This window comes from Tenrec ecaudatus, chromosome 17 (assembly GCF_050624435.1).
Source record: "Tenrec ecaudatus isolate mTenEca1 chromosome 17, mTenEca1.hap1, whole genome shotgun sequence".
Taxonomy (NCBI): Eukaryota; Metazoa; Chordata; class Mammalia; order Afrosoricida; family Tenrecidae; genus Tenrec; species Tenrec ecaudatus.
The window spans coordinates 13,297,417-13,321,364 of record NC_134546.1 but is presented as its reverse complement, the minus strand read 5'-3'; the positions used below and the strand labels follow the sequence as shown (position 1 = coordinate 13,321,364).

Below are 23,948 nucleotides of genomic sequence, written 5' to 3'. Positions count from 1 at the left end.
GGAAATTAGAAGCCTTCAGATTATATGTTAGCCATTAAAGTGTGTCTGAAAAATATTTCCTTTCTATTGCAACAGTAGTAGGATTTCCTTTTCCCTCCCTTGTGCATCTGAGGGTAGATTCTCCGAGTAACCAAGCGTAAACAAATGACTTAGTCCTTGGTTCGGAGAAATAATGGGTTACTAGCATAATTAATTTTATGTTTAATTACTGTAGAATGAAACAATTCAACAATAGCCAATCAATCCTTAGAATGACAGAACAGAAGGTCAGCAGTGGCTAAGTCAATTGTTTTGAAAGGGGAATTTATGTCAGGTTCTCTTTTATGTGCTATGGAAAGAAATTGGATAAAAGTGGTCAAGCAAACATTAATTAATTGTATAAATGTAATCCGGTTGTCATGCTAAATCATACAGGCAGGGGATACAGTTCTCAGAATGGTGGACATGCATCAACTGCACATTGCAGTGACAGGTGAAGCCCTACCCCCACCTCCATGCCATACACAGTCAAAAGCCGGGAAGTCAAATATTAACGTCTCGAGGATTAGCTTTCTAAAGTTTGCATTGACAAAGGAGTTGGTAGCTCCAGTCCATGTCCTGCTCTGCCACCCCCTCAGCACGGGGAGCTGGGTTCACTGACCTCCGTCCCCCAGTGGCTCCCCCTCACCCTGCCTGTCCTTCCATCAATAGCAATGAAGGAGACCCAGCAGCTCGCTGTCACTGATTATCTTTGGGGGCTCACCCAGACAGTGTGACCAGTGGGCACAGAAAGTGGTCTTTGTTGTTTTGGTGCCGAAAGAAGCTATCATCGGCGATTTCCATCTCCGTGGTGTTTGAGCACTTGGCTGCCAACTGAAAGATCAGTGGTTTGAACACACCAACCACTCCGTGGCAGACAGATGAGGCAGGCGGCTTCATAAAGACGGCAACCTTGGAACGACCGTGGGGCAGTTAGTTTGACTCTGTCCCAAAGGGCTGCCATGAGTCTGAATCAACTCAAAACAGTGGCCTTGAATTTGGGTATAGACTGATCCCCTGGGGATGCAGACTTTGTCTTATATATTTTGGACATGTTATCAGGAGAGACTAATTCCCGGAGAAGGACATCATATTAAGTAAAGTAGAGAGGCAACAAGGGACAGGACAAGTCCTCAAGGAGGTGGATTGACATCGTGAGGCCAAAAATAGGCTCAGGCATAGGAGCAATTGTGAGGATGGCGCAGGACCAGACAGTTTTCGTTTTGTTGTATATAATGTCTCAGTGAGTTCAAACTGACTCGATGGTGCCTAACAAGAACAAGAAGAAAGTAGGGGGCAGGGGGCTGCTCCTAATTTTAAAAAAATAATAAAATCATGGCATCTTTTTGAGGTACAGTCTGATTTCAGAGTTATTAAAAATGGGAAAACCATGTCATAGAGATGGTGAAATACATAGCTATCTTCTATGAAAATGGATAGAAAAAAACTTCTAATTCTTAGATATATTAACTATCACCCATGGACTTTTTCTTTAATGCATTGCATTGGTCATAAGCCACATTAACAATTGCGGGTGGGAGAAGGTAGAATTGTTTCACCCTTTAAAAAGGTTCCTATCTTCTAGATTGACCATAAAAGGTCACAGTTGCTCTCTTTTCTTGCTTGCCAGCATCGCATTGCTAATGAAAATACAACGGGATAAACTAGAGTTCCTAAGACTCATTCACCCTGTAACCCATGCAGTGCAGCTTCTCAGGGTTTCCTTTATAGGCAACTCAAAAGCAATTATACAGCCACTTTACAAGACCTTAGACACATGTAATTATAGATGAGAAGTACGTTTGAAACACTGAATTCAACCACATTCTCTTAAACTTGATCCCCAAATGTCCCTGGCAGTAATAAAACCAGCATTTCCCCTGGGGAATGTCCTTTGAAACTCATTTTTCTTTCCATTTTTTAATTATAACACGTTTTGCTTTCAGGAGAATAAAAGTTTAAATTAGAAGAAAACCCCAATTGTTGAAAATGTATCTTTCAAGCTAAACATTTTGCTGGAAAAAAATTATGCTTTGAGCAACAAATGTCATAATTCATTTCTCTTTTTGAGAGGAGGCAGGAAAGAACTCTCCTTGGACTTGGGACTTTGAGCCTACCACCTTGTGTGAAATCTTAGGGTCAGATGCACAAGCGCTCTCTGAAATGGAAGTTTTAAAAATAGGGATTGATGAAATTGTTTTTTACATGCCTACTGGAATAGATGGTTTCGTGTCAACTTGAAGATGTAGAAAAGTAAAGGGGTAAAGGGAATGGAGCGGTGAGGTTCCCAGTGAATGGGGACTTTGGGGCCAGGCTGTGGTGTCCCAACAGACTGGACTGGAAAACACTCCTCAAGGCCAACAAACAATCATTGAACTAACTACAAGCTTTTCTTTCTTGTGTTTTGTTTTGGTTTTTTTTTTAATTGGTTTGTTGTTGTTTTGCTGTATATTGTTGCTTGGTTTTGCGCTGTCTTGTTTTTGTGCATGTTATTATCTCCACAGGTAAGTCTAAATAAGATAGGCTGAATGAACAATCTGGAGGAGAAAACAATGGGACCGACAGTTCCGGGGGAACATGGCAGAGGGGGAGGTGGGGGGGAAAGTAGTGGTGTTAATAAACCCAGGGACAAAGGAACAACAAATGACCCAAATCTGTGGTGACGAGGCTGTGGGAGGCGTGATCAAGGGCAATGTAACCAACAGGAATTACTGAAACCCTGGTGGGGCCTGAGCATGAAAGTGAGACAGGAGGAAAGTCAAAGGAAATAGAGGAAAGAGCTGGGAGGCAAAGGGCACTTATAGAGGTCAAGATAAATACATGTACATATATAAATGTATTTATATATTAGGATGGGGAAGTAGATCTATGTGCATATATTTATAGGCTTAGTATTAAGGTAGCAGAAGGACATTGGGCCTCCACTCAAGTATTCCCTCAATGCAAGAATGCTTTCTTCTCTTAAATTGGCATTCTAAGATGCTCACCTTCCCAACACAACAGCTGAAGACAAAGCGGGTGAATAAGCAAATGTGGTGAAAAAAGCTGATGGTGCCCAGCTATCAAAAGAGCTAGCATCTGGGGTTTTAAAGGCTTGAAGGTAAACAAGCGGCCATCTAGCTCAGAAGCAACAAAGCCCATATGGAAGAAGCACACCAGCCTGTTGATCACGAGGTGCCAAAGGAATCAGTTGTCAGGCATCAAAGAACAAAAAATCATATCATTGTGTGCTCACCTCCCTGATATGATCGCTGAAGACAAATGGGTACATAAGCAAATGTGATGAAGAAAGCTGATGGTGCCCACCTATCAAAAGATATAGCGTCTGGGGTCTTAAAGGCTTGAAGGTAAACAAGCAGCCATCTAGCTCAGAAGCAACAAAGCCCACATGGAAGAAGCACACCAGCTGGTGCAATCACAAGGTGTCGAAGGGATCAGGTATCAGGCATCATCAGAACAAAAAATCTTACCATAGTGAATGGTGGGGGAGTGCGGAGTGGAGACCCAAAGCCCATTTGTTGGCCCCTGGACACCCCCTTACAGAAGGCTCTCAGGGGTGGGGGGAGATGAGCCTGTCAAGGTGCAATGTAGCAACAATGAAAAGTACAACTTTCCTCTAGTTCCTAAATGCTTCCTCCCTCCACCCTGGCCCCCACTATCATAATTCCAATTCTATTTTGCAAGTCAGGCTAGACCAGAGGATGTGCACTGGTACAGATAGGAACTGGAAACACAGGGAATCCAAGGTAGATGATCCCTTCAGGACCAGTGGTGTGAGTGGTGATACTGGGAGGGTAGACGGAGGGTGGGTTGGAAAGGGGGAACCGATTACAAGGATCTGCATGTGACCTCCTCCCTGGGGGGCAGACAACAGAAAAGTGGGTGAAGGGAGATGTCGGACAGGGAAAGATATGACAAAATAATAATTTATAAATTATTAAGGGTTCATGAGGGAGGAGGGAGTGGGGAGGGAGGGGAAAAAATGAGGACCTGATGCCAGGGGCTTAAGTGAAGAGCAAATGTTTTGAGAATGATGAGGGCAATGAATGCACAAATGTGCTTTACACAATGTATGTATGTATGGACTGTGATAAAAGTTGTATGAGCCCCTAATAAAAAAATGTTTAAAAAGAAAAGTGAAGGGGTAGAATCCAACCTGTCGATCAGGTCACAGCTTGGTGGCCCAAGGCAAGCCCTTCTCATAAAGAAGACCCTGGGCTCCTCCTTCTCTCTCTCCTCCTTCCTCTCCCTACCTGCTTAAATACACAGTGCTGGTGGCGCTGTCAAGTGTTGGACTGCAGTTAGTAAGTTTGGCAGTTCAAACCCACTAGTCGCTCAAGGGAGAAAGCCCTGATTCTCTGCTACTATAACAAGTTACTGCTTTGGAAACAATACAGGTCATTATGAGTCAGAATCAACTTAATGACAGTGGGTATGTTGCCAAATTACATTGACAGAGAACTGCCCAAATTCAAGGCTGTTTCCAAAGAGGACATAGAACAAGGAATATCATGGCTAATTTCAGCTGTATCTTGAATGAAGGCATAACAACCAGAACAATGTTAGCCTGTTATTTTATTAACTATGTAAAAGCATTTAACTGTGTGGATCACGAAAACTATTAGTTAATATTGTTAAGAATGGAAATGACAGCCACTTAATTGTGACATTCCAGAACTGATGCCTTGGCTCAAAACAACAGATCTGAGAGAGGCTTCCAGGAAGATGGCGCCCATGGAGAATCACCTGCTCTGTGCTCCTGCTGTTAGCTCAGAGCATCACGAGAGCGTGGCTGCTAGCTGAGCAGCCAGAGACCCAAGAGCAGGCCAGAGTTCTGGAACAGAGCTCTTACCCTCTCTTGGCAGTGGACACCGAGCTGAGTCCGTTTCTAAGGACATCCTCAGCCGATGGCAGCAAGGTGGTCAAACTGCCCACCCTCATATCCCCTGCCAACCACAAGCATCAGAATTGCAGCCCTGAGGGGGGGGGGGAGGAGAAAGGGCAGGGTGAGGGAGAAGGGGAAGATGACTGTATAACCCCACTTGAGGGGAGTGAACAACAGAATGGTGCGTGAATGGATATATTGGATGGTGTAAGATATGGCAATAAGTAACTAAAGAAATAAATAAAGGTTCCTGGGGAGGGGTAAGGGCGAGAGGGGATAAAAGGGAACTGATATCAAGGAGTTCAAGAAGAGAGAAAATGTTTTGAAACTGATTGTGTTAGCAATGTACAATACTGCTTGATGCAATTGAACTATGGAATGTTATGATGTTGGTAAGAACTCCCAATAAAATTATTCAGAAAAAGAAATCTAAATATATTATATGTAATTATTATATGTTATTGTTGCAGGATGCTATCAAGGTGGCTCCAACTCATAGCAACTTCATGTAAAACAGAACAAACACCGCACCTTCTGCAAAACCTTTGTTATGATCAGGCCATTGCTAGAACCACTATGTGGATCCACTCTTCGATAGTCCCTTACTTTCCCAAGCATGATGTCTCCTAATAATATGTCCAAACACATGAGATGGAGTCTCGCCGTCTTCTCTTCTAAGGAGCATTCTGGCTGTACATCTTCCATTACAGATTCCTTCTTTCTTCTGGCAGTCTTTATTAACACCACAATTCAAAGGCATGGGTTTTCTTGTCTTCCTTATGCGTTGTTTCGGCTTTGCATGTACGAGGCACATTGAAAGACCATAGCTTGAGTCAGGCACACATTAGTCATAAGGTGACAATGTGTCCTGAATGCTTTTGAGAGGTCTTTGGCAGCAGATACGGCAGGTCTTTGATTTCTTGACTGCTGCTTTCATGAACTTTGATTGTGGGTTCAAAAAAATGAAATCTTTGATAATTAAAATTTTTTCCTCCATGCATCATGTTGCTTATGGGTCCAGTTGTGAAGACTTTTGTTTTCTGCATGGTGAAGTGTGATACATACTGAAGACTAGAGTCCTGGGTTTCATCAGCAAGTACTACACGCTATCTTCACTTTCAGCAAGCAAGGTGGTGCCATGTGCATAACCCACAGATTGGTAATGAGTCTTCTTCTAACCCAGATGCTGCATTCCTTTCTATATCGTCCAGTTTCTCAGATTATTTGCTCAGCACACAGATTGAACAGTACGGTGAAAGAATACAGCCCTGACACACACCTTTCCTATTTGAAACCATTCAGTATCATCTTGTTCTATTTGAATGGTTCCCTTGTGAGGTAGTTAGTTTATTGTGCCAACTTGGCCAATAAACACATGTGGGATTAATTGAAGGGCTGAGAGATAAATGGCTTAGGTGAGCCTTGTCTTTCTTGTCTCTTGCTCTTTGATCATTGGACCAGTGTGCGGCTGCCTTGCTCATTCTGTGCCTCAATTTGCAAGCTACACCTAACCTGCGGACTGTGTCGCTGTAATTTGAGGTTCCTTCAAGACCTGCTTCGCCACACCATTGGAATTTACATCTCTTGAGCTGGAGATTGTCAGACCCTGCCATCTGGCTGACTGTTGGTGACCTGCCTTTCTGTTTGCTGCATATACCGGGTAGCCTGAATTGCTCTACAGAGGACTACCCGGCGACCTCAAGACTTGAAGGACTGCCAGTGTCTCACAGCTGTCTCATGGGAGTGAATTGCACGGAGCCATTTGTATTGCTTTATAATTTAATTAACTATTTATTTCGTATGTTTTACATATATTTTTCTTTATAAATATATACATATATATAATTATTAGCGTTCTGGTTTTGTTTCTCTAGAGAACCCTGTCTAACACACCTTGTGATCTTTGTACAGGTTCCACATGAGCACAATTAAGTGTTCTGGAATGACCATTCCTCCAATTGCTCCTAGTGTATTTGGAGTTCGTTCCACCAGGTCAGACTGTTAATCAAACTTTCTATTTAGAGTTTCTGAAAAGATTGCCTTAGTGTGTGTGACAAAAAAAGGCCTGACTGTGGCAGATGGGGGACTGGCTTTGCCACCATGACACTGCACCTGTTCACACAGCCATCTTAGTGCTCCAATTTTTTGGGGGGGGGGGGAACCCAGCATGCCTCTCTTACCCCATGCTTCTTATTCACCTGACCTCACTCCTTGCAACGTCTTTTTGTTTCCATGAATGCAGAGAGACATGAAAGGACAACAATGTGAGGATGTAGAGGAGGTGAAGAAGAAAAACATGAGCGGGGTGCTGTCAGCCATCCAAAGAGATGAATTTGAAAAATGTAATTATCAATTGATCTTGACTGCAGGTTTGGTCAATCTCAAACTACAGAAATTGGCAGTGTTTATCGAGAACCTTGTCTTTGGCAATAGTGGTTACACGTGGGCTGCTAGCTTCCAGGTCTGTGGTTGCAAACTACCAGGGGAAGCCTAAGCTTTCTGCTCCCTTAAAGAACTGAGTCTTGGAAACACACAGGGGCAGTTCTATTCTGTCCTGTTGCTTCTCTCAGAGTCAAAATCAACTCAGTGGCAGTGAGTTTGGTGTTCTGTACTTGACCATAGTGATCAATACACTTAAATAATGGTCTTATTAACTGATTTTCATTGAGACATAAACTGCCATGTTGAGAAAAAGCACAGGAAAATTCAATCAAGGAATTTTTTTTCCCAATCAAAACAATGCACCTGCACAATTTGCTAGGATAGCAAGAGCTATCCTACAAGGATTTTATTGGGAAACCTTCCCCTTCCCACCTAGAGCCCTGACCATGCCCTTTCAGACGTTTTTGTTCCCAAAGCCCAAAAAACATTTGAAAGGAGCACCATGTGGTCTCTTAAGATTCCCAGACGGTTCTTGTGCTGTGGTGTCCATCAAAGAGCACAGATTTCTCGGGAGAAAGACAAGCGGGAATGGAAACACTTCCTGCAGAAGTGGAGAGACCTAGATGGAAGATGATGAGAAACAAGCTTCACATTTTGGTATTTAAAGATTTGGTATAAAGATTTCTATGATGTTGTAGCAATATTTTCTGACTTACTGTTCTGTGTGTGTTTATAATATATGTGTGTGGGGGGGGGTGCAAATGTGACCAAACATTAACAAGTGGTGAATTCAGATAATTCCTATTTTTCCATAGGCCAGAAATTTTTCCAAATAAAAGTTGGAGAGAATTCGCCTAAGTAAGTCGAAAGGCTTCTTAATTCACGTAATTGTCACTCTTTCCCTTCATGACAATTGCTGAATCTGCTATGTATTTCTCTGACGCTACAGTAAAATTCTTCTGGGGAAAATGGCAGGTTAGCAGGGTTGGGTTTAAGTTTATGAACAGACAACCCATTTTCAATGACAAAAGAAATGTGACCTAAGCCTGTTTTAAAGCCATGATGGTCCGCTCCCATGGTCAATGTGTCATGCAATACATTTCATTAAGGAGTGAATTACTTCACCTGTAATCTCAGCTAAATGAAGGTCAATATTAGGGTGCATAGATCAATGATTGAAATGTATCACTAAGTGCAATCAGAAAATCAGCGCCACCCTTTGCCCCCCCCCCAAACACCCTAAATCAGGGTTTCCTTTATTCAACTTCTCCAAATGGCGGAAAGGAAGTCTCTTCCATGCCCTAAAGAAGAGGTTTTCCCTCCCTGAATGAGATTGAGGTGGTCAGTGGGATGCGTTCTTTCATTGATGGAGAGATTAAACATGAAACTTTACTGTGCCCAAGCACTCACTAACGAGGATAGCACACACCCCAGTCTGATACCCCAGATATGATTAATAAGAGAAGCCGCCTGAAACTCGGCAAAGAGTGCGTGCAAAAAGTGCATTAATACTGGCAACATCACACTGGTGCAGATGGGAGCTGGAGGCACAGGGAATCCAGGGTGGATGATACCTTCAGGACCAGGGGTGTGAGGGGCGATACTGGGAGGGTAGAGGGTGAGTGGGTTGGAGAGAGGGAACCGATTATTAGGATCTACATGTGACCTCCTCCCTGGGGCGTCCCAGAAAAGGGGACAACAGAAAAGGGGGGTGAAGGGAAATGCCAGACAGGGCAAGATATGACACAATAATAATTTATAAATTATCAAAGGCTCATGAGGGAGGGGAAAAAAAGAGGACTTAATGCAAAGGACTTAAGTGGAGAACAAATGCTTTGAAAATGATGAGGGCAAAGAATGTACAGATGTGCTTTATGCAATTGATATATGTATATGTATGGATTGTGATAAGAGTTGTATGAGCCCCTAATAAAATGTAAAAAAAAAATACTGGCAACATCTCTTCAATGTCCTAGGCTTTGTAGAGAAGACAAATTCCCTTGAAAAGGTGCTCTCTCGCAATTGGGTCCAATCTACGTGAAAAACATTCATTATAATGAATGCACTTGTCCTTATTCAAGTCAATGAAATGTACCTCTGTCTCGGTTGTTCTAGCCCAGGGAGTAGAGTTAGAAGATGTATTTCTCTTACCACATCAGCATTGACCATGTTGATGATTTTGAATGTAAGAGAGGTAGGGAAAGCTAAAGCAGAGTGAACTCCAGCATCGGATAAGAATTGGGTTTTTATCCCTGTGTAGTGACTTTTCCATCAATATAAGCTTCAGCAGGTCAGTTAATGAGCCTTCAGGTTTTCATTTATAAAATAGATATCTACCTTTTGGGGTTGCGGTGAGGGGGGCAAAAAACACCTTAGACAGGCCTTCTGCGTGCCAGGTACTGAAAAAGGGGGAGCTATTATCAATTGCATAAAAGCAATCTATCTTACTTTTAAAAGACGTGAGTGGCTTGGGATGGAGCAGATCAACCTTGGTCTCGGTCTCAGTGACTCATGAATGTACATGGGATGAGCAGATCGTTGCATGTATTCATGCGTTTGAAACAGTCAGAACCCCCAGTGAGGTAGAAATCTGCTCAGTGAAGATCCGGGTTGTCTTTCTAACTAGGCAGGCGCCAGGTAATGGGCAGATCCCTACATCAGGTCTAAGTGAGAGGTGACAAGCTTTGGCAGAAGAGAAGGCACTGCTGTGCCCTTCCTGAGAACAACGGAAGAAGCTCAGGCAAGAACTGTTGGTCAGAGGATTCCCTGAGGTGGAAGTTCCACGATACACAGCCAGCACCACCCAAAATACTTCTGGAAATATACTTCCCTAGACGCTTCCTTGAGAAGGCCTTGTTGGTTATTATTCTTTTTATCGTATGTAAAATCCATTCCATATCTAAACATTTCACTATGAAATCACTTTTCCTGACGGAAACAGTTAGCAAAAGTAAAACAAGGGGAACCTTCTAAAAAAGCAAAATCAAAATCTTATTGTTTCATGTTGAGTTTCTCCCTGATATCTGGTCTCTCCTGTTGTTGTTGTTCCTGTTACTGCTGTTGTTCGCTTCCATTTTGGCCCCTCACTCACAGTGACACCCAAACACAGTGGGACCAACAGCTGTCCAACACTGTGCTGTCCCCATGATGACCTGTAGATCGGACCATTGTGATCCGTCAAGATTTTACTGACTGATGGTTAGAAATAGATCACCACACTTTCCTTCCTGGCCCATCTGCATCTGGACGCTGCCCTGAGATCTGTTTAGCCGCATAACAACATGGGGCCCCCCCCACATTTAGACACGGGCGCTGGCTACACAGGGAGCCCTCAGACAGTGGCCAGAATAGAACCTGAGTCCCACTGATGGAAGGCTACAAGGTCACCCTGAACCACACCACTGTGCTCCTTCTGTCTATATGCTGTGATGAGATTGTTGAAACGTGATCTTGGGGAAGAGGCATGATAGGGTGGAAAGATCCCGGCCCAGTGTCAGACACATGGCACCTCTCCAGAAGGTAAACTGAGAAGGGAATTGTCTCCAGCGCCTTCCTTCAGCCTGAACACCATACAGGTCAATGTTCATTCTCATCCAGTTCATGAAGAACTACCTAAACATGCTCTGGAAGCGTCTGCGAGTCTACATTTGGAATGTTAACCTAAAGCATCCGTATGTTGGCATGAAGGTCAAGATCACAGCTCATGAACACAAGCCACTGAATTTGTAATAAAGAAACGCCCTTCCTTGGCAGAGCCCACTGCCAGCTTGCCTTTTTCCTTCCGTCACAGCCTGCACGAGAATTTCTCTAGGTGTTTCAAAAACTCGAGTTGGAGTAATAAGATGTGAGCATGGGAGCTGAGAGCTGCTAGCTGTGTTTTTTAAACAGCTCTTTCGATGGGTGACTCGGGTAGCTTGATTAAGAGATGCAGGCCTTGATCGTTTGTCATCTGCATGTCTGTAAGCCCTGCGGGGTAGTTTGTGCCAGATCAGGAAAGAAGTATGCCCCGGGAGACTGAGGACAGCACTACCTGGTAATCAAAAAAGAGAAATGAACATGGCATTGAAGAGACTTAAAGAGGCGGGCACAGAACTCATTTGTTTATCCCCTAATATAAATTTCCTCACCGACCTCGTTCATTTCTGGGATCCTTCTCCTTCGCTGGAAAAAAAATTGCATCATTTCTCTTCCTTGGCTTTCACATCTTCATTTTCATGGAGAGCCAGGCCCTTGCATCCTCAAGCTTGCTGTCAGCAATGCCCACGGCCTTGGACCCGGTCAGCAGGGTCCGCAAGTAGTGCGGTCTTCGTAGTCTGCCCTGGGACCGGGGCTATCCTCAAGGCATAGGAGTTACTGAAACAGGAACAAAAACCAAAAAACCAATAAAACAAATCCACTGCCATCGAGTTGATTCTGACAGTACCTTGTAAATCCAGGGACAGAGGACACAATCTTTTGTTTTAAATAGTTGTATTGGCATAAACTACACGCATCATTCAACTTAATCGTTCAATCATGTTGAAAAGATTTGATCAAAAAGAAAGCAGAAAATATTAAAAACAGAAACAACTTTAAGATGGGTCAGAAGGAAATAAAACAATAAAGCATTACAGTTTAACCTAATTACATCTGTCATAACTGGCTCCACATTGATCTCTGTCTGGCAGCAAAGCTATGCACCTCTCTGGGCTGTGGTCGGAGAGGATTCACAGAAGGCTAATCGTGCGTGGACCCTGCAGATGGATTTTGGACTTCCACTGTCGTCCGTTAGCCTTCTGCACATCAGATGTTCACAATTTAAGCTCTGATGTCCTTCCTTCCTTGATATTTGGATTTTATTATTTATCATCCTTGGCTCACACAAGCTGATATACTTCTTCCATGTGAGACAGGGCTAAATTTGAGCAGTTTGATCTCAGCTCTGGAAGACCTTGACCCCCAACCTAACTCCTGCTATCCCTTGCCACGTGGGTTCAAGGCTGAAACTACTCAGCAAACGCTACTCATTCATCCAGGTACAAGTTCTTCTAGTGGGATTGGGCTCATTGTACTTTGTTTCCTTTTGGGGTTGGGGAACTGAATAAAATTCATTGTGGTTTTAGTCTATCTTTTCTTCTGTATTCTACATTTTTTTAAATGAGAACCCTACCCACTCCTCCACAATACCTACACCTTCACAAGACACATAGCAGTTCAAATAAATAGCTCATAAAATAAAACATGTATTATAAAATTCTTGGAGAAATGGGATTACAGAAGCAAGTATTTAAAAGGCTGTGTTCTGAATCATTAATTGGGTTAACACAATGCTATGTATTTGTTTTCTATGATCTAACAGCCTTCTAATAATAACATTTAGAAGTTTTGACATCAATGAATACTCAAACTTCATTTTCCTGCCAAAATCTGAAGTGTGGCAACTGGAGAATTAAAGAAGTTTAGAAGTGTAATGATTTAAAGGATAAAATCCAATAAGGGTATAATTTTCTTAATCAGTTTATTTATGCATTTATCATTGCTTTTGAATAGATAAAAATGCATGAAAAACAAAGAATACTTGGGGAGCCACAACCCAGTTAAAAATTTAAATATAAGCATAGTCGTAATTCTTAGCGTAGACTTTCCAAATGCCTTTTTTTCTCCAAACTCACCCTGTTTAGTGGGAACTTCAATTCTGATGGGTAAATTATCAGCCCAGAAGCAATAGTTATGTACATGTGCAAATTTTCCTAAGACAGCATAAAAATCACCCTGCCTCTCTTTAAGAGTGCATAAATCATGTCATATTGTACATATGATACATGTTGCTCAAGACTATCCATGTTTTGATACATTGCTCAAGAGTATCCATGTTTCACAGTCATATATTATTTCATTATATGAACTGTCACCCCTTGAAAGCCTGATTTTCCAAAGAGAAGATAGAATTATTGCAACATGAGGAAGAGCAGTCTGATACAGTTGACCCTTCAAGTAACAGGCATCATGACTCCTCCTTACTGCTCAGGACTACTAGATGGGCACATTGGAAAGGCAAAACTGTTCAAGGAAATAATAAACAGAATGTTTTTCACTCCAATAAACTGTTAAAGTCTAGGAAACCCGCAGGGGGTCGCTACGAGTCAGCATTGACTTGATGGCAATGAGTTTGGTTGTTTGGAGTGTAAGACAAGTGGTGATAGATAGTCAAGGGCCACTGACTAATCCCTGCCTGTCTCTGGGCAGGAATGGACATTCTCATTGCAGCAGGGTTACAATGTAATACCTGTTTGAGCTCACTTATCAACCAACTGAGCATCGTACGGGATCACCCCCTTCAGAAAGCAATTCCTGTTCCTCTGGAAAAATCATTTATTTCATCGCTTCATTAAAGTGGCATATTGAAATTATACACCCAAGACACCTATATCATGTGTCTTTTCATGCCTCAATTAGCCAAGCCTGCTGGATTCAGAAACGGATTGAAAGAAGAGCACTTGGCTCTTAAAGACAAGTTCCAAAGAGAACTGATTCCCTGCTCCTGTATCCTCGCCGATTCATCTCTGCCTGCCTTGACATTCACACCAGCAAACGTGAGGACCAGTAAAAGGGGATGAGCTCCCGAAAGAACCTGGGACCCTCGGCTGGTCCAGCAGAGGCTCTGTAATCGAGTTAGAAACAAAAACTCGCACCTCTGCGACACATAAATCCAGCTGAGGCTCTGGGTTTACTGGGGTCTGTGGTTTTGTTTTGTTACTTTTTATTGTGATTTAGGAAAACGTTTACAGGTTTCATCCACTAATTCATGTAGATTTTTTTAGACATTTTCTTGAGATCACTACAGACTATTAAATCTCCTTCTGCTACAATTCTGAGGACATTTCCCCTCCCCCCCAAAATAACAATTTTATTGGGAACAAACACATATTGTTCCATAGTTCTGTCACATGAAGCAGTATTGTACAATTGCTACCACCATCAGCTTCAAAACATTCTCTTCCTTCTTGAACTCCTTGATGTCGGCTAACTTTTGCATGTATGTCTTGATCCCTGACATTGTTTGCAATGCCCACAATGTAGCAGCTCTCTTCCCACGTCCTGTGTTTACCGTTCCCATTTGTCCTTCTTTCCTGTCCTTTCCTTTCTTCTGAGTCCCATGCTGCCTTTTAGCTCTCCTGTGTTTGATTGTTCTGAGAAGCATCTCACTGTCTGCCTGGTGTCATGGTTCACCTTATTGGTCTGCCTATTTGTAAGCTACAACGCGAGGCATCAGAGGAGTGTTCTGTTCTAGGTCTGAAGGTTGTCTAAGGGCCATGGTTTTGAGGATTCCACCAGTCTCTCTTGGACCAGTAAACCTAGTCTTCTTTGTTATTTTGAGTTTTGTTCCACACTTTTCTACCTCTCCAGTCAGGACCTCCTAGTGTGATTTTTCTTTCCCTACAGTGTTTGGCATTGGTAGCCCAGCACCATCTAGTTCTGGTATCAAAGAAGTGGAGTTTGCTACTCTGTCTTGCAATGCTTAGAGCAGATCAGGCAAAGAAATAGGTTAGCCGGTGGCAAGGCTAACCAACTAGACTACCAGTGAGAGAGGCACAACCATGCACATGTGAACCACGGGTGTGGGGGCCTGCAATGGACAGCCAGATGCCTGGAGGGAACCTTTAGTGGCCAAGACATTGTTAACAGGACTTCCTGTTGACCCTCAGAAGGAGCAAACCACACAATGACATTAATAAAAGGTTTGTCCCTAAAAAAGAGAGAGATGAGACAGGTAATATAGTAGTGAGATCACAACACAGACCGTTGCCTCCCTGAGCTCTATGCTTCCCTTTTAGTAGCAAGGTTCTTGTGCATAGTTTGAAAGAAAGGAAGCACCTCTACTTAGAAATCAAGTAAATGTATATTACGGAGCAGTGCGGTCAAACTCTCTACTGCTAAGTCTGAGTTAGAGTCAATTCATATGGCCTTCTAAGCCTAATTCGTATGTGATATACTACAATTTTGGGCTCTCAACACTTGTGGCTATGGTCCCTTTTTTCCCCCAAAATAAAGCCATTTGGGGGGGAAGGTAATACAGATATCATATCGTTCCATAGTTCAGCTATATCAAGCAGTGTTGTATAATTGCTACCGCCATCCGTTTCAAGCATTCCCTTCCTTCTTGAACTCCTTGTATAGTCCCATCTGGAGGCATCCTGGAATATCTAATGGGTAGGATTAAGGCGGAATTAAGACCTGACCTTACTAGAGGATGTGAACCCTTTGTTTCCTTGGGGCATCTTGGAGACTCAACCTTTGTAGAAGACGTGACTTAAGACACCATCCTTTGTTTTCCTTGTATGAGGTGTACAGACTGGTACAACACCCTACAGTTCAAATATGCATCACTTGACCTGGAAAGTCATATCTCTATTTCCTCAACAAACTGTGGCAAAAGCAAGAAGACTGTCAGGACTTTGGACATTCTTGGCTTCTGGCTCTGGACCTTGTATTTGGCTAGCCTCTGTCTGACCTTCGGATTTGGAACTGAACAGCACCCACCACCACGGGAGACCTGTCCTCAAAGTTTTGTGTCTGTGGGACGTTGCATGGAATCATAGAACCCAGGAACATGATGGGATAGACACAAGAGAGGAGTGCATGGGAAATGGAACAGAAGAGCATCTGGGAAGAGTTGGACATTTGGGACATCTTTAACCTCCGTCTCCTTGGGACGAGTCTGGTATTCATTTGTCTAAAAGAAATGATCACCAGAGGCCATTCTAACTCATAGAGAGCTGCTAGGACACAATAGAAGGGCCTGTTGGGTTTTGAAGACTGTAATTTTCATACAAGCAGAGTGCCAATCTCGTTCTCCCACCGATACCGTACCACCAGCATGCCTTAAAAGATTGTTTGATCCCACCCAATGGCTTCATGAAATAAAAGCCTGGCCCTCTGCTTCTGTAAAGATTGCAGTCAAGAAGGCCCAATGAAGCTGCTCTAGCCTGTAAATACGGGGTCACATGAACTCAACAGTCCTAGGCTGAATATGTCATCCTATTCCTACTTCCCCACCACCTCTACTCCATGCTTTCCCCAACCCTGCACCCCAGACAGTTCCCCTCCTCCCAATGCTCTTGACTCTCACTGCCATCCAGTCCACCCCGAGTCCACTTGGACTCATACGGACCATATGGGGCAGGGTGGACTGTCCCTGTGCGATTCTGAGTTTGTAACTCTTCCCACGAGTAGGAAACCTCACCTTTCTCCTGAGCACTGGAAGGTGACCTTGAGTTAGCAGCCCAATGAGCCACCACCATTCCACCAGGGCTCCCAGCACAGTGAAACTCAATCACTCATGTGAAAGAAAAAAACCTGAATTGACCAGTATCTTAAAGACGGAATAACTAATAATATATTAGTATGACATTCTCCTTGTCAACCTATACACATAATGCACCCATATTTACAAGTTAGTGGTTGTCACTCCAAATTATTTCCTATTGGTAGAATGGCAAGCAGATAACAACGTAAACAAGGATTTGAGGATAATGTAAATGCACGATTTGCCAAAATAAGTCATTCCAGGGCTGGACCCAGGGATGAGCTTCTCACATACACTTCTCCCTGCTTCTTCCCTTCATCTTCATCTGACTCCATCCAGGTTTAAAAGCCACAAAGATTTTATATGAAGGTAACGCTGAAGGGAGGGAAGCTCTATCCAAGATGGACAGAGGCCAACAGGTGTTTGTGTAGCCTCATTCTACAGTCGAGATTGTTAAGTGAGAGGTTATGCAGAGAGACATTTGCAAAACTTCAGTTTTCTAGAAACTGTTTTTGCATGCTAACTAGCTAGTGAAGAATTAAATGCCCCCAAGAACGTGGCAGCCTAGTGAGTTATACATTAGGCTTCAAAGTCAGCAGTTCCAACCCACTAGTTGCTATGTGGGGAGAGATGAAGCTTTCTGCTCCCATTAAGATTTATAGCCTTGGAAAGCAACAGGGGCAGTTCTACTGTGTCCTGTCGGGTCGCTCTGAGTTGGCATCAACTCAATGACAGTAATTTTGGTTTTTTAATTGATGGAATTGGTAAAGAATATTAAATATGCCAGGGACATATATATCTTCCATAAGATGTAAACAGAATGCTTTTTAGAAGCAACGACAGGGAGATTTCATCTATCATACTCTGGTTATATTATCAGGAGGGACCAGTCATGAGTCTTGAGAAAACAGAGGATCAAGGAATAAGAAAGAAGGAAGGAGCCTCAAAGAGATGTATTGACACAGTAGCTGTATCAATGTATCAACAGGCTCAAATAAGCATAGTGGAGCAATCATGAGCATAGTGCAAGACCTGGCCCTGCTCCATTCCGTTGCACATAGGGTAAGTAATTATACATTAAAGCTGACTCAATAACATTTTACAAATCAAAAGTATTTTATATTCTAAATCAGAAGTAATAATGTTCTATATTTGCCGATATATTTAACTTCTCCCTAGTCTCTCCTTAGCCAGATCTTCTCTCTCTCCTTCACACACACACACACACACACACACACACACACACACACATTCACACATAGGCTAAGAAAATAGCTACCTAAGTTAAATTACTGAAATAGAATAGATATTTAAATGTTACTATATATAACATGAGAGGGCTTCAGATGTTTATGAGGAAATGGGATTAAGAGATTTTGTTGTTGTTCTATGTTCGTTCTTGAGGTGTTTTTTTTAATATTTTTATCGGGGGCTCTTACATGTCTTATCACAATCCATACATTCATCCAGTGTGTCAAGCATATTTGTACATATGCCACCATCATTTTCAAAGCGTTCTCTTCCCACTTGAGTCCATGATCTCAGCTCCCCATTTCTTCCTCCTCCCTCCCCAGGCCACCCTCCTTCATGAACCCTTGATAAGTTATAGATTATTATGTCCATATCTTACATCATCCTCCATCTCTCCTCATCCACTTTTCCTTTATTATTCCCCTGGGAGGGGGTTCTAGATTGATCCTTGTGATAGATTTCCCCCTTTCTCCCCCCACCATCCCCTAATCCTACTGGTATTGAGATAATAGAATTTTCCATGAACTCTTTGAAGCCCTCTCTTCTGTAGCTTAGCCCAGCGGTTCTCAACCTATGGGAACCCCTTGAGGGTCGAACCACCCTTTCACAGGGGTCACCTGATTCATAACAGTAGCAAAATTACAGTGATGAAGTACCAACGAAAAGAATTTTATGGTTGGGGGGGTCACCACAACATGGGGAATTGTATTAAAGGGTCGCAGTATTAGGAAGGTTGAGAACCACTTGCTTAGACTGAAACGGAAATACATCAGCCTGAAAAAGAATAGTTTTTTTTTTTGTTTGTTTGTTTGTTTGTTGCTGGTTTCTTTCTGGTATCTTTTGTGATAAATATTTATAAAGTACTGTGGTATACAGTTGGCCCCTGCCTGTCTTTACCACTCTCCTCTGCACTGCGTGATCCTAATTTAGGGTGAACTAAAACTACTCAGTATTTTGGTTGGTTCAGTGAGGTTTATTTGTCCTGGAAAACTCTTCACACGGCGCTGACTGCCTCACGGTGAGAGACCCGTCAAGCTGTTGCCCAGACAGATCAGGGAGTGGAGTTGCCTGGGGAGTAAATCATGAATTGAGGAACTCATTTATCTTCCACGGTAAGACTCCCTGCAACCAAATATGAACTACTTAACTCGTCACAACTGAGAGCGGCCGACGTCTCTCTCTTTCTGGGCCTGTAAGTATTTCCAGAATCTAAGTCCTTCAACTTGCATACTCATGATTTGTTGACCTAATAATATCCTATCTTTAGATTAAGATTTTTGACTTAAATTGTATTCTTTGCTCAGTAATTGAAAATGAAGATGAAAAAATCAGTTGAGGGCTAAATTACCCTTGTGTTCATTTCTAACGAGCTTCAGACTTCTCAAGGAAATAACATATTGGAATTTCCCTTCTTCTATAGGTGCAGAAAGTGGATGTTAAATTTTATAATCCAAATTTTCTTTTTCTTAAAGAGGAATCTAAGAGTTTAAAGGTGTTAGCTAGAAAGGCTGAATTCAAATGAATAAGATTTCAATGATATATTTATTTCTCTACCCACCATGCATTTGAAGTATTAAATTACTGGAAATTGGTCACCCTGACTCATTCATTCATTCATTGTCATCTTCCATTGGTCACAAACATTTATGACTGGCTGAGGTATATGTTCAAGGGTACTGATTCTAAAATATTTAATAAGTCAATTGTAGCAAATGTGGTTAGGCTAAAATGTAATACTTCATTCGTAACAGTGTTCATGTAGCAGATCATTTGCATTCCATAATATGACACGGTAAAAGATCAACATATAAAAATTTTAACTAAAAGAGCTCAGAAAAGGATATCAGAAAATGAAATATTTCAGAATAAATCTAACCAGAAAAACAAAAGATGTATATAAAGAAAAAACTATAAAACTACTATAGCAAACTAAAATAGACCTATATAAATAGAAGAAAATAGCATGCTCGTGGATAGGAAGGCTTTATATTGTGAAAATATGAATACTTTCCAAAACAATCCACAGATATAAGGCAATCCTGATCCAAATTCCCAGATAATTCTTTAAAGAGATGGAAAACCTAATTATTAACTTCATATCAGAAGGAAAGAGATCTCAGAATTTGGAACCCAGAAGTAAAACAATCTGCCTACAGACAGCTGATATTTGACAAGGAGCTGAAACACATTAGATGAGGAAGAAATAATATAACAAATGGGGCTGGCAAAACTGGATATTCATTTGCAGATTTATGAAACAAGACCCATACTTCATGTCATATACAAAAATAGACTCAAGATGGATCAAAGATTTAAATGTAAAACATACAATTATAAAATCCATCAAAGAAAAAATACATTGTATAAATACACTATCAAGCATAATAAAATAGTAAAACAACAGAAAACAAAATAGATGACTGGGGCTCCCTAAAAATTTAGAGTCATGCCCTCGCCTGCCCGCGCCGCCGCCATGTCTTCCGGGCCCAGCGTGAACGCCCTGCAGCGCCTGGTGGAGCAGCTCAAGCTGGAAGCCAGCGTGGAGAGGATCAAGGTTTCTCAGGCAGCTGCAGAGCTTCAACAGTACTGCATGCAGAACGCCTGCAAGGACGCCCTCTTGGTCGGGGTTCCAGCAGGAAGCAACCCCTTCCGGGAGCCCCGATCCTGCGCTTTACTCTGAAGACTAGTAAGAAGAAGTTCGCTGAGGAATGCCTTCAAGGACGAGTGGATGACTGCCTGCCTCCAAGTCGCAAGACATTTTTCTCTAGCCAAACAACTTTCAGCTATTTGAGACCTTTCCTGTGGCCTGGTACTATAGCCAACATTCTATAGAAATTGATGTATTTCTGTTCAATTAAGAAAGAGTAGATCTTTACAGAATAATGGCCTGGTTCTTTTGGTGAAGTGCATTACACTTAAGACAAACAAAAAGCTTGCCATCAAACTTACCCAAATACACCTTTTTCATAAGGGAATTGTTGTTTTTCTATGCCTGGAGTACCATCTATGTTATATTTATTGGATATTTACATTTTAAAGAGGAAAGCATTTCTGTTAATTTTTTTAAATGGAGTATTTATAATTTTTCCTAAGGTCTTTATACCTTAACAAAATTTCCTATCGCATTTCTAAATGAAGATAAGCAAGTACAGGCAGTCCCCAGGTTTTGAACGAATTCCACTCCTAGGTCTGTCTTTCAGTTGAATTTTATCTGTGTCGGACTGTGAGGTTCATGTCTAACATTGCTTGGTCAAATGTTTGTCTTAGTATATAGTGTACTTTTCTTTGTATAACATTAAAGAAACACTTCCAGATAATAAAGCATCTTTGACATAATAATATAGTAAAATATAATAACGCTTTGATGCACATTGTAAAGTAGTTCCCGCTTGTTATCATGAACCATTGTGTGCACCTTGAGTTTTTAATAATAGGCTTCCTAAGAATGGGTTGCAACAGTGGCCTACAATCGTAGGTGAATCAGTTCATAATCAGAAGGACTGCCTGAATAAAGATTTGAGGAAGAATAGGCTTTACTAAGTGATGCCTTGATTTTTCTAAACACAAAGAGCTTTATTTTTTAACACTAAACATGGGAGCTGTTTCTTCTCAGATTAGTTGGAAAGAGTTACGTTGTGTTGTAAATTAGGTTGCCCTATCTTCTGTCTGAAGCAGATTTGGCTATTGTTTTAAATTCCTTTGATTTGGTTTGGGATACTTTTCAAAGAGTATTTTGTATTTGTGATAATCTTTGAGGGAATTGGAAATAAAATTTATGCTTAATTCATTTTCTATGAAAAAAAAAATTTAGAGTCATGTTCATCAAATAATTTCCTCTAGAGAGTGAAAAGTGAACCCACAGTGTGGGGGGAAATTTTTTTGGTAGTGGTATATTTGACAAGAGAATAATCTCTAAAAAGTATAGACCATGTCAGCACCTCCATAAGAAAAAGACAAATAATCTAATTAAAAATAGGCAGAAGACATAAAGAGATACTCAAATAAGACACCTGGTAGTCAACAAATATGAAAATCTGTTCAAAATCATTAGTGTTTGAAAAATACAAATCAAAATAACACTATTGCCTCACCCCGGAATTAATAACCAATATAAAAGGACAAATAAACTGAAAATAAAGGCTGGTGAGGCTGTAGAGAAACTAGGACCCTCATTTAAGGGGCTACCCCCCAAAAAATGGAATGGCGCAAAGGGGGTGGAACTTTGTATATTCTTTCCCACTGGGTGAGCATCAAGGAACCCGCTCTGAGTTGGTGCATCCAGTGGCATTGCCTGGGAAGTTTCTCTTTGATCACAGTGAATTTTTTTTTATAAAAGCAGTTTTACTCTAACTTCGTTTTTTGTGTGTGTGATGGTCAATTAAAAAACAAACAAACAAACAAACAACAGCACGAGGCTGTGAAATTTTGTTTCCTGCTCAGGAAAAATTATCACAGAAACCATTGTGGTATTGAACACAGCTTACAAGGGCAGTGCTGTGGGAAAAACTCAAGTGTACGTGTGGTTTTCTCATTTCAAAAAGGTGAAATGTTGATTGATGACAACTCTCGTTCTGGAAGTCCATCAACTTCCCAAAAGGACGAAAATGTCAACTCATAGTGCATTTGGAGTTCATTCCACCAGGTCACACTGTAAACCAATCTTTCTATCTAGAGGCTCAGGAAAGATTTCGTAATGGTGTATGACAAAAAAGGCCTGATTTATAGCAGAAGGGGGACTGGTTTTACCACTACACCAATGCACCTGCTACTCACACAGTCATCCCAGTGTACAAGTTTTTGGCAAAACACAGCATACCTCTCTTGCCCCATGCATCTTACTCACCTGACCTTGTTCTATGTGGCTTCTTTTTGTTTCCACGAATGAGGAGGGACATGAAAGGCAAGCAATTTGATGACATAGAAGAGGTGAAGCAAAAAAGCAAGGGAGGTATTGTCAGCCATCCAAAAAGAAGAGTATGAAAAATGTTCCCAAGAATGGAATTGCAAAAAAAAAAAAAGAAGAAGAAGAAGAAAAAAGATTTGACAAATGTATTAAGTGTAATGGAGAGTACTTAGAAGGTGATTAGGTTGTTTTGTAAAAAAATAAATAAATACATAGCTTTGAAAAAAAATTCCATTTTGGGGGAAGCCCCCTGGTATGCTGCTGACAGTGTTGGCCAAAGGTGCCGCTCCTGTGGATAATTGCATAGCGCTTGCTCAAAAGGTGGGAATAGAAGTACCATATAACCCCCAAGTCCCTCTAGTTGTTGCTGTTAGGGCACATCAGAAGGAAACTGTCCCCTCTCCTGCACCATCATCCTAATTGTTACGTCCCAGCCCGCCATTGCAGCCACATTGTCAATCCATCTCTTTGAGAGGCTTCAATCATTTATGTGCCCTTCTACTGTGTCGAGTATGGTGTACTTTTCCAGAGACTGGTCTCTCAGGATAACATGTGCAAAGTATGTGACACAACGTCTCACCATCCTTGTTGCTAAGTTTCATTCTGGCTGCAATTTTTGCAAGAAAGATTATTTTGCATAAAAAAAATCTTACCACAGTGGATGAAGGGGGAAGTGCAGAGTGGAGACCCAACACCCATTTGTTGGCCACTGGAGATCCCGTCACAGAGGGGTCTAGGGGAGGAGATGAGTCAGTCAGGGTGCAATGTGGCACCGATGAAGAATACAGCTTTCCCCCAGATCCTGAATGCTTCCTCCTCCCCAACTACCATGATCCGAATTCTACCTTGCAAGACTGGATAGAGCAGAGGTTGTACACTGTGCAGATAGGAGCTGGAGGCACAGGGAATCCAGGGTGGATGAGGGGCAATGCTGGGAGGGTAGAGGGTGAGTGGGTTGGAAGGGGGGAACCGATTACGGGGATCTGCATGTGGCCTCCTCCCTGGGGGACGGACAACAGAAAAGGGAGTAAAGGGAGACGCCGGATAGGGCAAGATATGACAAAATAATAATCTGTGGATTGTCAAGGGCTCATGAGGGAGGGGGGAGCAGGGAGGGAGGGGAAAAACAGAGGACCTGATGCAAAGGGCTTAAGTGGAGAGCAAATGCTTTGAAAATGATGAGGGCAAAGAATGTACAGATGTGCTTTATACAACTGATGTAT

The 23,948-nt window shown here is 42.0% G+C and overlaps 1 protein-coding gene and 1 long non-coding RNA gene across 2 annotated transcripts in view; one reads left to right on the top strand and one right to left on the bottom strand.

Annotated features, from left to right (window-relative positions):
• The window catches only part of LOC142430401 (uncharacterized), a 44,992-nt gene that overhangs the window by 4,937 nt on the left and 16,107 nt on the right, over positions 1-23,948 (bottom strand). The window contains exon 2 of the long non-coding RNA XR_012780637.1: positions 11,417-11,638. This is a non-coding gene — a long non-coding RNA (uncharacterized LOC142430401). The remainder of the gene's footprint in view (positions 1-11,416; positions 11,639-23,948) is intronic.
• LOC142430719 (guanine nucleotide-binding protein G(I)/G(S)/G(O) subunit gamma-10) lies at positions 20,278-21,358 on the top strand. Its single transcript, XM_075535730.1, has one exon. The coding sequence runs from the start codon at positions 20,296-20,298 to the stop codon at positions 20,500-20,502; it is 207 nt and encodes a 68-aa protein (XP_075391845.1). The 5' UTR covers positions 20,278-20,295; the 3' UTR covers positions 20,503-21,358.

Coding starts and splice junctions, on each gene's coding strand:
- LOC142430719 (XM_075535730.1), top strand. CDS start 20,296: ATGTCTTCCGGGCCCAGCGTGAACGCCCTGCAGCGCCTGGTGGAGCAG.